The sequence below is a fragment of the Pelmatolapia mariae genome, linkage group LG18, assembly GCF_036321145.2.
Source record: "Pelmatolapia mariae isolate MD_Pm_ZW linkage group LG18, Pm_UMD_F_2, whole genome shotgun sequence".
Lineage (NCBI taxonomy): Eukaryota > Metazoa > Chordata > Actinopteri > Cichliformes > Cichlidae > Pelmatolapia > Pelmatolapia mariae.
The window spans coordinates 13,819,220-13,831,720 of record NC_086243.1 but is presented as its reverse complement, the minus strand read 5'-3'; the positions used below and the strand labels follow the sequence as shown (position 1 = coordinate 13,831,720).

The following is a 12,501-nucleotide window of genomic DNA, read 5'->3' as shown; positions in this document are numbered from 1 at the left end:
TTTACTTTGACCAATACCCTTTCAAAATAAAGGAGGTAATTTCAATTATTTATAAAAGTAACATGTCAAAAAACTAAATGACGGAAAATTGTACTTTCTGTTGGATATTGTATCGTTTTCCACGTCAAGCAAGTTTAACAGATAAGTTTACAACATACTAAATATGTTCTTGTTTGGTGTGTCCGTATTTGAAAAGCTACAACCGGAAGTCATTTTTTTCGGACTAGCTCCTTGGCGCTATTACTCCGATTCATGCAAATGATAGAGGTGGAACGCGCAGCTGTGGCTAGCTGAAGGTTGGGGACGTTGTCCCAACGGTAAATTGTTGTTTTTATCCCCGGACGACTTGGGATGGCAGCGAGCACAGAGGCCCCGGAGCCTTGGTATCTGGCTCTGCTGGGCTTTGCGGAACATTTCCGAACGTCGAGTCCTCCAAAGATCCGGCTCTGCGTCCACTGTCTGCAGGCAGTGTTTCAGTTCAAGCCGCCCCCGAGGGTCGAGGCCCGGACTCACCTCCAGCTGGGCTCGGTGCTGTACCGCCACACAAAGAACAGCGAGCTGGCCCAGAGTCACCTGGAGAAAGCGGTGAGCAGCACTGATGATCAGTACTAGAAACACCTCCACCACCGTTTTATGATCACTGCACCACCCAGGGTCCACCGTGCTCTCACTGATGATCTGTTTCCTTTTTTTCTTCCTTAGTGGTTCATATCACAGCAGATATCCTTTTTCATGTGCAGTATTAAAACCCATGCAACCCGTTTTTGGGGGTTATTTTTTTAAAGTTGTGCCACTTAAGCATCTCCTTAAAACCAGGTGAGTTTTCACATTGTAGGTTGCATCTTTAACAACACCTATCAGATCTCTCAGTTTGAAGATGTCAAGTTTGAGGCAGCGAGTATTCTCTCCGAGTTTTACTGTCAACAGGTATGTACATCCATGTTATCATCATCTTCCCTGTTTGTAAAAAAAACAATGCTTGGACAAACTTTAGCAGAGGTGCATTTGTTTATTTTATTGGTTTTTGCGCGTTGCAAAACAGTGACGTCATACTCACTGCAGTACCGCTGAGCACACCTGAGTCACGTGCAAGCCTTGTGTTCAAAACTCAGAGATAACAACCTGAAAAACCTCTGACCAGTAATCTGAATGAATAAAATGCATGCTCTCATGTGTGTGTGTGTGTATGTGTGTATGTGTATATATATATATATATATATATATATATATATATATATATATATATATATATATATATATATATATATATATATACACACACACACACACACATATCTGTCTGTGTGCCATGTTGATGTCATGTCAGTATCCTCTCTTGTCTACTCTGTTCTGTACACTGAGAGCAAAGAAATAACTGGAGCTTTATTCTTTGTGCGTGTACACATAGTTGATCAATAAAGCTGATTCTGATTCAAATTAGATTGTGACTTAAATTCAAGAGAAAATGAATTCAGATTCTCTTTCAATTACTTATTTGCTTCTTTCTCCAAGAATTTGGTGGACTCTGCAAAGCCGGTGCTGCGGAAGGCCATCCAGATCTCCCAGCAAACTCCCTACTGGCACTGCAGGCTGCTTTTTCAGCTGGCGGTAAGAAACATCTCAACATTACAAACCTGCTCGTGCCTGTTACGTTAATTTGAAGCGTGGCTGATGTATGAGCGCAATGTTATTCTGTCTCCTTCAGCAACTGCACGCACTGGAGAAAGATTTGGTGTCCGCCTGCGACCTATTAGGAGTCGGAGCAGAGTACGCGAGAGTCATGGGATCAGAATACACGAGGTAAACGGGTCAGATTTCTGTTTTCTGAGCGAGATAAGTGATTCATCCGTGGTCATGCATTGACTCACGTTAAGTTTGTTCTTTCATTTTCCCACAGAGCCCTCTTCTTGTTAAGCAAAGGAATGGTAAGCTTAAATCATTCTCCTCTAACTAAAAGCGCTCGATGTGTTAACTTGTGTTGTTTTCTGATTATGCAGCTTCTTAATGTGTGTTTGTGGCTCTGCAGCTACTGCTGATGGAGAGGAAGCTGAGCGAGGTCCACCCGCTGCTGACACTATGTGGGACCATTGTGGAGAACTGGCAGGGAAACCCCATTCAGAAGGAGTCGCTGAGAGTTTTCTTCCTGGTTTTGCAGGTTACGCACTACCTGGATGCTGGACAGGTATTCCCGTGGTTCATTACCGGCTCTAAATAGATACGTTATTGTTGAAGTTTCACAAAAATGTAAGAAACATCTATTTTAAGTTAAGTTTTTTTTAACCCCATAACTTGTGCCAGATATCAAATATAAATCTGTATGTTTTTACATTATGTTAAAATAATGCTCAGACCAAAGTTAAAGCTGCAGTGTGTAACATCTCACCACTAGATGTCAGTAGATTGCAGATTGCGGATAACTAAGTTCTGTCTTCTTATCCATCCCAATTCAAATGCATAATTCCAGCGACGGTGGCCGCTGTAGGGCAAACAACTCTCACCTCCGCTCATCTGTAATGAGTGTAGGCTGTCAGTCCGCTGTTTACCTCAGATATCAATATGTGTCCACATCTATTTAGTGTATTGGAGGCTGTGAAGCTTTGTAAAAGGAGTCCGATATTGGCTGTTGAGTCAGTGAAGCTCAGTTCTGTTCGATAACAGCATTACTGTGATGAGTTGTTGAGGATATGCTGAACTTTTCTGTCAGTAAACGCTGCTCTATTTGCTGTTGTTAGCCAGCATCGGTGAAACTTTCTTTAAAGTGGGTCTAACATTGCTGGGCTCTGATGTTTGGTGAATAAACTCTCATGTGGTGAGAGAGTGTAATCAGTTTATCACAGGGAAAGTGGAATTTTTAGGACACTCGAGCCTGGCAATAATGTTAGCTTATAACCAGCTGCTGATGTTGTTTAGCCGTCTTATTGTCAGCTACCTGGAGATAAGATGCTTGTGTGCGGTTTTTGTGTGTTAGAGCCCTGACTTCAGTTCATAGATGAGGCTTGAGGTGTTGAGGAGGTTTTATCTAGATGCCGGTGGGTTATCTCTTTCCTTCACGCTTTCACTTCTTCGGTGACGGGGGCCCCTCTCCAACGATAAAACTTCATATCTGGAGTCTGGAAGTGCAGGCATGATTTGCTTCCAATTTTATTTTTTCTATTAAATGACCTTAAAAAATGACCGACTGTAACCTTTAAAGTGTCTGTGCATGTGTCGGATTCAGGTAAAGAGCGTGAAGCCCTGTCTGAAGCAGCTGCAGCAGTGCATCCAGACCATCTCCACTCTCCACGACGATGAGATCCTTCCCACTAATCCAGCAGCCCTTTTCCACTGGCTGCCCAAGGAGCACATGTGTGTGCTTGTGTATCTGGTGAGACGCTGTTACTGACACACAACTTGTGAAAGACTCTGAAAGTATAGTGCAAAAACAGATAACATTTTGTGTAATATCTCTTGTTTGTTTTTTTTCTGAATAGGTGACTGTGATGCACTCCATGCAGGCGGGATACTTAGAGAAAGCACAGAAGTACACAGACAAGGCGCTCATGCAGCTGGAGAAGCTGAAGAGTAAGTTTGATGGCGTATGCTCGCTTATTATTTCCTACTTGATGATGGTGTTAATCAATCACCTCCAATTTGTGTGCTCAAAGTGCTGGACAGCAGTCCCATCCTGTCCACGTTTCAAGTCATCCTGCTGGAGCATATCATCATGTGCCGGCTGGTCACTGGACACAAGGCCACAGCTTTACAAGAAGTGAGTCACTAGCTGTAGAGATTTTATCCTTACGTTGTCAGATGAATGATTCTGGATAAAAGCATAGATTCTGTGACATTAATTTACTTTGGAGATTCTCAGCAGTTTGCAGTTGTAGCTTAAGATTACAATGGTTTGTGTTCAGATTTCTCAGGTTTGCCAGCTGTGCCAGCAGTCACCCAGGCTGTTTACCAACCACGCAGCCCAGCTTCATACACTCCTGGTAAGTCTGCAGTCAAAGAAAAAGCACATCAGCAGCAGCTGTGAGCACTCCTATGAAAGCAGAGGTTTTGGTAGCTTCATGGTCTGGAGCATTCAGGTGTGTTTTAACACAGCACGAAGAAGGAAGAAACTGCAGAAACACTCAAGAGCTACATCTCAGACTCTGCAGACCTCAGTTGGCACATTAGAAAACTGTATACCAAAGTATTATAGAGTCAGATGTGAAGCCGTCTGCCACATAGATAAAGGTTGGCTGACAGTGGGTCATGCAGTGGGACAATGATCCCAAGCACAGCAGCAAACCTACAACAGTGGCCGAGTCAAAGTCCAGACTTTAACCCGACTGAAAGTCTGTGATGGGACCTTAAGAGAGCTGTGCATAAGTGAATGCTCACAAACCTCCACAAGATGAAGCAACGTTGTGAAGAAGAGTGGGTTAAAATTCCTCCAAAGCATCACGACAGATTGAAGTCATACAGAAAATGTTCACTTCAAGTTATTACTGCTAGAAGTGCTTCTACAAGCTATTGAATCATTAGGTGTACTTAGTTTTTCACACACTGGTTCTGGATTTTGACTCCATCATCTTTGCTGTTAATCACGAACCTGATTAGGGACCAGATGGTTCTTTTATTTTTTTTTATGTCTGATATGTAAGATGTCAGCTTTGAAACTGCGTGTGTTCTTTTTTACATGACTGATGATACAAAGCTTTATGGAAAATATGACATTCAGTACATTTCAGAAGACTGATGCTATAAAAAGAAGTTCAGCAGAAGTATTTACATTGGTCCCTGGTGCATGAAATACCTTCCCATTTAAGATCTGTACTTTTTCAAGGTTTCAGTTAAATCCCAATGAAATGTGTCACATAAGTGTGCACTTGTGGTTGATGTTCTATAGCTTATGGCTCTGTTCAAGTGCCTCTCTAACTGCTCGCTTACTGTTTACAAACTACAACTGTCTCATTTAATATGAAGCATTCACAGCTGTTTTCTCTTCTTGTGTCTCAGGGCCTGTACTGTATCTCAGTGAACTGCATGGACAATGCTGAAGCCCAGTTCACTGCAGCTCTGCAGGTGAGTTTCGTCATCACCATCAGATCCGGATTTGTTTGTCCTTTCATTTCTTGTAAGATCCCAAGTCCCAGGTGCATTGTGAACTCTTCGGGTTATCCAGATACTGGAAACCCGGTAGGATACCAAACATCTGTTTGTATCAGTTCATGCACGGCTAACTTTTTTACACAAAGTGACCGTCTGTCAGCAATGACTGTAATTTTATTATTATTTTTTGGCTCTGTGGTGTTCAGATAGCTCTGTGCTGTCAGTGAGTCCCTGTGTCTCTTTCCTCTGTTAGATGACGACACATCAGGAACTCTGGACGTTCATTGTGACAAACCTGGCAAGCGTCTACATTCGCGAAGGGAACAGACATCAAGAGGTTTGAAAGTTGCTGCTTTATGTAGCATTTAAATTCTTTTTTTCCTTTTTTTAAATAAATGTTTGCCTCCTTTGGTTTAAATTCCCTTTTTTGTGTGTGTGTTTGTTTTTTTTAATTAACAGCTGTATAGCCTTTTAGAGAGGATTAACCCTGATCACAACTTTCCTGTCAGGTAACTATAGAGGCTGCATAGACAAACACATCGTGCAGATTTGTTACTGTTTTTTTGGCATTTCTTATTGTTTTAAAATAAAATAACTTTGACTTTTTCAGCTCTCATTGCCTTCGAGCTGCAGCATTTTACATCAGAGGGCTCCTGTCTTTCTTTCAGGGACGTTACAACGAGGCCAAGTAAGTTACTTTTTTAATATTCTGTCCTTGTTGTTTGGGGTGAGGGAGATTATCATGAAAATTTATATCAACAGGAGATTTCTAAGGGAGACTCTGAAGATGTCTAATGCAGAGGATCTAAACAGGCTGACGGCCTGCTCGCTCGTCCTCCTGGGCCACATCTTCTTTGTTCTAGGCAACCACAGGGTGAGACTGCAAACCACCGCATGTCCTGCATGTTAGACCACGCACGCTGTGGCGCAGTTATTTTAGGACTGCGGATGTGATCGCGACTTCATTTCGTTTTCCAGGAAAGCAACAACATGGTGGTTCCTGCCATGCAGCTGGCAAGCAAGATCCCAGACATGTCTGTGCAGCTCTGGTCTTCGGCACTTCTTAAAGGTACAGCTGTCACAGAGCCTTTCTTCAATTTTTGTGTTATGGTTAGTTTATGGGATAAAATTAATTTACCTAAGATGGGTTCAAATAGTTTGTAATCTCAAGAGGGGTTTTATGAGCTAAAATCCCTCTTAAGATTACAAACCACAAAATTGTGACAATATTTGGCCTGAAGGGGTCGCAATAGACAAGCACTGTGTTTGGAGTAGTTCAACCTGAAGAATACATTCAGTTGTGAACCTTAAAGAAGTTATTATGAGAGATGATGTTTCAACTTAATGATTAAGTTTAGCTCATCAGGCTGAAGGACCAATGAGCTAGTGTCATGACACAGTGATTACCCAATGGGTCTTCACCCAAACTGCCCTAAAGGTCATGGTCATTTTGTCATTTTGAGGGCCCCTTTCCGTTTTCAGAGCATAACTGTCATGCACACTAGTCACAGAGTCACAGTCAGAGATTCTCCGTGCTGATAAATTGTGTACGCACAAAATGAGGAAAGGACTCCATGAAATGATGTGATAGCTTTGTCACATGTTTCATCATTTTAGTCATGATCATGGACTGAGGGATCCTATTGGTCGACTCCCAGATTAGAAAGGTGTGGTATGGACGTTCCTGTCACCATTATGCTGACATCAGTAATGTGGTCAGTGACAGGCTCATACCTTCACATATTTTCATGATTTTTATGACCATAGTTACTTCTGACTATGTAGCCATAAACTTTGTGAACTCAAACATTTCTGTTTGCGAGCCTCCTCCACCTGCAGTGGGGTTTTATTCTCATTAGTCGGTGCAGTACAGCCAAGCAGTGTAAATGTATCACTTTGTTTTTGAACACTACACAGTCCTGTGAATAGTGTTTGAGCATGAGCTACTGTGTGACTGCGCAAAACTCTCAAGCCACCTCTTATTTCATTATATTTTGCTCGGAAAATAGGAAACGAATGCAGTGGTTTATTGAAACATGTACAAATATACATGGGAATACAGTATATAAGGCAAAAACAGAGTTTGTACACTTCTAACAAGCTTAAAAGTCCACATCTGGTATGGCAATCTTTAATCATTAACACAGGCTGAACTGTCTAGGCAGCTTTCTTGTAATTTATTTAAGTAGTCTCCAGGAATATTTCTTTACACTTCCTTGAAGGACATTCAAAGCTCTTCTTTGGATGTTTCTGCCTTTTGTTCTGTTCTCTGTGAAGATGATCCCACACTGCTTCAATATTGTTGATGTCTGGGTTTTTGGGAAGCCAGTCCATATCCACTGATATCCAGGCATGCTTTTATTTTATCGGCAGTGTGTTTGGGATCGTCGTCATGCTGAAAAATGAAGCCTTTGGCAGTTTAGTGCTTTTATTTCATGGTGTATCCGAATCTGATGGTACAGCTGAATTCATAATTCCATCAATTTTGACTACATCCCCAATGCCAGTGGCTGAAAAGGAAGCTAAAACATGACAGAGCCTCCACCGTGTTTTACAGCTGGCTGTAAACGCTCACTGTTGTACCTCTCTCCTCACCTCATCCACACAAATCGATAAAAATTTAAATCTCTCCATAAAATCTTCGCCACTGATTGTCAGTCCAGCTCTTGTGTAGTTTGGCATACCTCAGCCTTTCCTCCTTGTTTCCCTTCCTTAAGAATGGCTTTTTGACAGCCACCCCTTCTACTGAGACCATTTCTGATGAGGCTTCACTGAACAGTAGATGGATCAGCTGAAGATCCAGATGCATCTCTCAGGTCTTTACTGAATTTTTTCCTACTTCTTAAGGATATTACTTTCAGATTCTGTTCATCTGCTGTAGATAGTTTTAGTCTTGCAACTTGTTCCTCCACTTGTCCAGTGTCCTCAACTTTTTTAAGAACATACTGCACACCAAGTTGAGATATGCCAAGTTTTTATCTAACAGCTTTTTCAGAATCACCTTGTTATTGCAAAAATATCTTATGCCTGTCGAACCGGGGTTTTTTTGTTTGTTTTGTTTTGTCTTAAGGCACTTTGGTGCCTAAAGATACGGTTTAAAATTGGTTTTTTTGTGCAGTTTTCTGTTATGTGTGTACACAACACTGGTTCATCCCTCATCCTCATCCTCTTCATCCCAAGTTTTGTTTTTGTTTTTTTTTATCCTTGAGTGATTCAAAGGTCAGTGTTAAGTGGCATAACAAACAAAACAAACACATTAGCCTGAAAATGGTCAGATACAAGGAATGGCCTAAAAAATGAGTGAAAAAGCAGCCAATGACCAAAGAAGAGCTCTGAAAGACCTTCAGAAAGCTTGAACAACTATTGCTCAAGAGCACTTTATGAAACTACAAGAAAGTCTGGCTCCCTAGAAGAAAACATAAAGCAATGAGAGGTGACTCGAGACTTTTCACGGTACTCTGTTGATGGGCCACCTGTTATCTAGCCCATCCCCCTTATAGCACCATAATAGTTAACAGTTAGGTAGCTTATTTTCAGCAACAACAAAAAAGAAAAAAACAGAACATTGTAACTTTGATAATTATGGTATTTATTTGTGGATTCTCTTATTTGACAGCTTTAGCTTGGTGTAATGGATAACCCAGTGGTTGATAATTAACAGCAATTTGTTTATTTTAGTCAAAATTCATCATGTGATTATGATAAATAAACTCCATGGCTCCACGGCTACAGCACAGTACAAAATACCTGTTATGTTTCTTTGAACTACATTGTTATTTTTGGCCAAGTGAACATACTAAGAACACACCATCGCCTTCCTGGCACAGTTGTCGCTCCCTTCGAATAACAAAAGCGTTTTTTGATTTCCAGCTGATCATTTTGCACCAGTATTCAGTTCACGGTGAAAGATCCCTTGCAGAAAGGGCAGTGATATGCATTTCTCAGCCAGTTATAGCATCAATAAATCACAGAGTAATGAAGCCACAACTGAATTAGAACTGAATGAAGCTTGGGGAAAAACAAGTGGGTGAAAAATCATTTAATCACAGTACACACACGCACACATACGGCGCATTCTAGGTTTGGAAATGGTGTTTGGATCCAAAATAATTTAACAATCATCAGCATACACAATTAATCTTTTCCCAGCAGATTTGAACAAGGCTTGTGGAAACACCATGGACGCCCACGAGGCCGCGCAGATGCATCAGAACTTCTCCCAGCAGCTCCTGCAGGACCACATCGCAGCCTGCAGCCTCCCTGAACACAACCTCATCAGTGTGAGCACATCATCAATCAGTCACACTATAAACAGTGAGTCACTCCACCCTGGTTGGGTTTTCAAAGGAACCTCTGTTTTGTGTTTCAGTGGACAGACGGCCTCCCTCCTGTGCAGTTCCAGCCTCAGAATGGACCCACGACCAGCCTGGGCAGCCTACTCTGAAAACTCGATGCCACAGTGACGGAGAAAATGAGAGACGGAGCAGCTGCTGCAGACAAAACGGTTAAAGAAAACTGGGGTGTCTGAAAGTAGAAGCAGCTGATAAAAGGGTAAAAAAAAAAAAGAAAAAGAGCGAGAGAGAGAAAGGAGGAGTAATGAATTTAAGGGAAAAAATGAGGCACACTGCACTGTGTCATTTGGCAGACTTCCATTTGGTGCTTTCCTTCATCTTTTTGGGGCACTGGGGCATCACAGCTGGGTTTGACTGGGTTAAAGTGCCCCTGTTGTGGTTCTTTATAGGCTCATACTCGCTACAATAGTTTTTCACACATTCATGTTTAAAAAAAAACACGAAATATTTTTTACACTGTACACTGCAGCGGTGCCACTTTTCACCCACTGTCTGAAACACTCGGTTTTAAAACCCCTTTGCCTGCCGACTTTGCCTGCCTTTTACCTTCTCTCTGAAATTTACCTGAAACCACAACACTGACGTGCTTTTAGCCAATGTGAACAGTGACTTTTATCGAACAGCGATTTTAGCAGCAGAGAGCAACGGGAGGAAAGATGGTTTCAAAGTGATGGCTAGTTTGCTTTAGTCGTACTGAGGTGGGTTTGTGTGAAGATCTGTAAATGAGTTTTGTTTGGGGTGTTAGAACAGGCAGTACATGTGAATGAAGAGAGTTGGAGAGAACAAGCAGACAGTACTGTTAGCCACATTAGCCACACAGCATACAAACACTAAGCTTATAGAGATTTTCCTCATGTTGTGGGGACATTGCAGTAACTCTCAGAGTGTATGAAGACCACCTGATACATTTTAAAGTTAGCAGAAGTGGATGCAGAATGCATCTGGATTTAATCAGCTCTTTAATCTTTGTCTGTGGGTGTGTCACACTGGTCATCATGCATGCGTGCATTGTGTTATACACAGTGAGGTAGAAAGCCTGGACTGTAAACGGGCGTTTCAGGAAGTTCTGTTATTGAGAATAACTCCAGTTTGACACTAATGTTGGTCTTTGTAACTTTGCGAGGCTTTTAACTCCATTAAAGCATAACAGAGTCACTTTGAATGTTTTCAGAAAACATTGGGTTCTTTTAAATACCTCAAAAAATAATGGAAGTGAGTGAGTACTATGTGTTGCTGCTAACATAGGCTAGTATAAAAACAGTGTGTGGCTTTTTTCTGAGCAACAGACTCCACTGAGCACACCTGTGATGCCCACCACCTGACCTGCTTCTTTCTGTATGAAACAAAAAACAAAAGATCTGCAGTTTTGTTGAACTTTTCTTTTAAATTCGCCTGTGTTGTTCCACGAACGTGACAGACGCAGCTCGTCTCTTAACCTTTGTTTCAAACCACCATGAATGTGTTCTTATATTAAGTAAAATAAAGCTTTTAGTTTTGAAGAGTTCGTTTTAAAGTCGAACCAGTGGCCAGACAGATGCGTTTAGTTTGTTGTTGTGCACGAGTTCAGTATTTGTCTCTTTAAAAGCACAGGCCGGCAGACTTTGATAGAGTATTTGGATACGCATTACAAAGCATACTATGTGTAATTATGTTAATGTTATGTAATCATATGTTTGATATGGCTTACTCGCTGAAAAGGATCAAATGTTTAAAGTTGTATGAAACGGCCAAACCAGCGGAGCATTTTGTAAACATCATAAGAACTTATTGAACGTCCAGTTGTATGTAAAGTGTAAAACGTGACTGTGATGTCACAAAAAAAGACTCATCTGACATCTTTTGACACTACAGTCTTACAGCCTGACTGTGCTTCCCTTTAGATTTTTGTCATTTCACTCTCACTGTGTATATCTCTATGCTGTGCACATTTTCCCCGGGTCAACAAACCAGTAATAAGAATAGCATTTCTACTAAAATAGAACCGACTGTTACCTCTTTGCACATGTGCCGTTTCACAATGAAACCTGTAAACGTTTTCAGAGTTATACTGTTTTCCGTTTCACTTATCTCTTCCAGACGATGTCTTTATGTATCTATATTTAAATAACTTATTTATTTAAGGGTTTTTTTGTTTTTTGCCAACACAGTTTATAATAGTTTTGATATATTATTATATAGCATGTAGGACTATGATTTTTGAGTTCAAGCTAAAGTAGGAAAAGATTTAATTAGTTAAGACAGTTTTACAAATGTATTTTAAAAATCAACTACTGAGTTTGGTCAGCTGCATAGTGATTATTGCGATAAAGCAAAGACGTTCGGTTGGTACGGTGTGGTTGCCATTTATTTTATTGCCATTTTACAGCATGTCATAAAAGGAATGTTTAATTTCTGTTCGCCATGTTGTCATTTTCATGACTTAACTTTAACACTTGTATAACTTTTTTTATGAATAAAGATTCTAAAGTTGAATGATTTGTTTATTTTCACTGAATATGCTTCTACACTTTGATCCACTCTGAAACAACGTGCGGCGCTGCAGCGAGGAGAAAGCCTGATAACTGTGTGTTCAGCACATATGATTGAGTGAAATAAGGCCTGCAGAGCCATACCAAAGATTTAGCTGTTTTAGCTTCTCCAGTAGAAGCACATACTCTGCATTACATCACATTGAACTGTGTGGGAAACCAGGCTGATGTGCTGTAATTTAATTATTTTGTCCACATGTTCAGTGCGTCCACTGGGTTTCATAAATCTTGTACATTATTTTAAAAAATGTCCATAAAAACACTGTTGATTTGTCAGTTTGAAGTCTGCATCGATTTATGCGAGTCGCTTGAATGTGTTAAGAGCAGTCTTCACTTGCACTGCGTTGCCGCACAGTGATGTCTGTCCGCCTTTTAATTTCCTGGCATACAGATGGATCGTAGTGGAGGAAAATGCACCAAAAAATGTGAAACCCAAAACTTTGTGCGTGACGTAAAGTCAAAGAGCTGTTTTGCGAAGAATTCTCCAAGTCCACACAGAAGTTAAGTTCAACCACAAGACCTGATTTTAATTATACAGCCTGTCT

General features: G+C 40.9%; 1 protein-coding gene across 4 annotated transcripts; it reads left to right on the top strand.

Moving 5' to 3' along the window:
• The first annotated feature begins 242 nt into the window (after positions 1-242).
• On the top strand, positions 243-11,900 carry mau2 (MAU2 sister chromatid cohesion factor). 4 transcript variants are annotated; one of them, XR_010091438.1, is made up of 19 exons: positions 243-585; positions 703-722; positions 864-927; positions 1,513-1,608; positions 1,706-1,800; positions 1,898-1,925; positions 2,027-2,182; positions 3,218-3,364; positions 3,471-3,561; positions 3,645-3,748; positions 3,894-3,971; positions 4,984-5,049; positions 5,330-5,413; positions 5,536-5,585; positions 5,687-5,764; positions 5,839-5,950; positions 6,055-6,145; positions 7,794-7,892; positions 9,229-9,331. XR_010091438.1 is itself a non-coding variant. In XM_063461147.1 (19 exons), exons 1-19 carry the CDS (start codon positions 352-354, stop codon positions 9,518-9,520), a joined length of 1,797 nt encoding a protein of 598 aa, XP_063317217.1. In that variant the 5' UTR covers positions 243-351; the 3' UTR covers positions 9,521-11,900. The 4 variants fall into 4 exon arrangements, 2 of the variants coding, with proteins under 2 accessions (XP_063317217.1, XP_063317216.1); XR_010091439.1 differs by having other exon boundaries at positions 9,226-9,243; XM_063461147.1 differs by lacking the exon at positions 7,794-7,892 and adding an exon at positions 9,446-11,900 and having other exon boundaries at positions 9,229-9,356.
• Positions 11,901-12,501: the final 601 nt, after the last annotated feature.

Excerpts from the sequence above, each read along its gene's own strand:
- mau2 (XM_063461146.1), top strand. The coding sequence starts at position 352 with ATGGCAGCGAGCACAGAGGCCCCGGAGCCTTGGTATCTGGCTCTGCTG. Across the intron at positions 1,609-1,705 it reads GGCTGCTTTTTCAGCTGGCG|CAACTGCACGCACTGGAGAA; the intron begins GTAAGAAACATC and ends TGTCTCCTTCAG. Across the intron at positions 2,183-3,217 it reads ACTACCTGGATGCTGGACAG|GTAAAGAGCGTGAAGCCCTG; the intron begins GTATTCCCGTGG and ends TGTCGGATTCAG.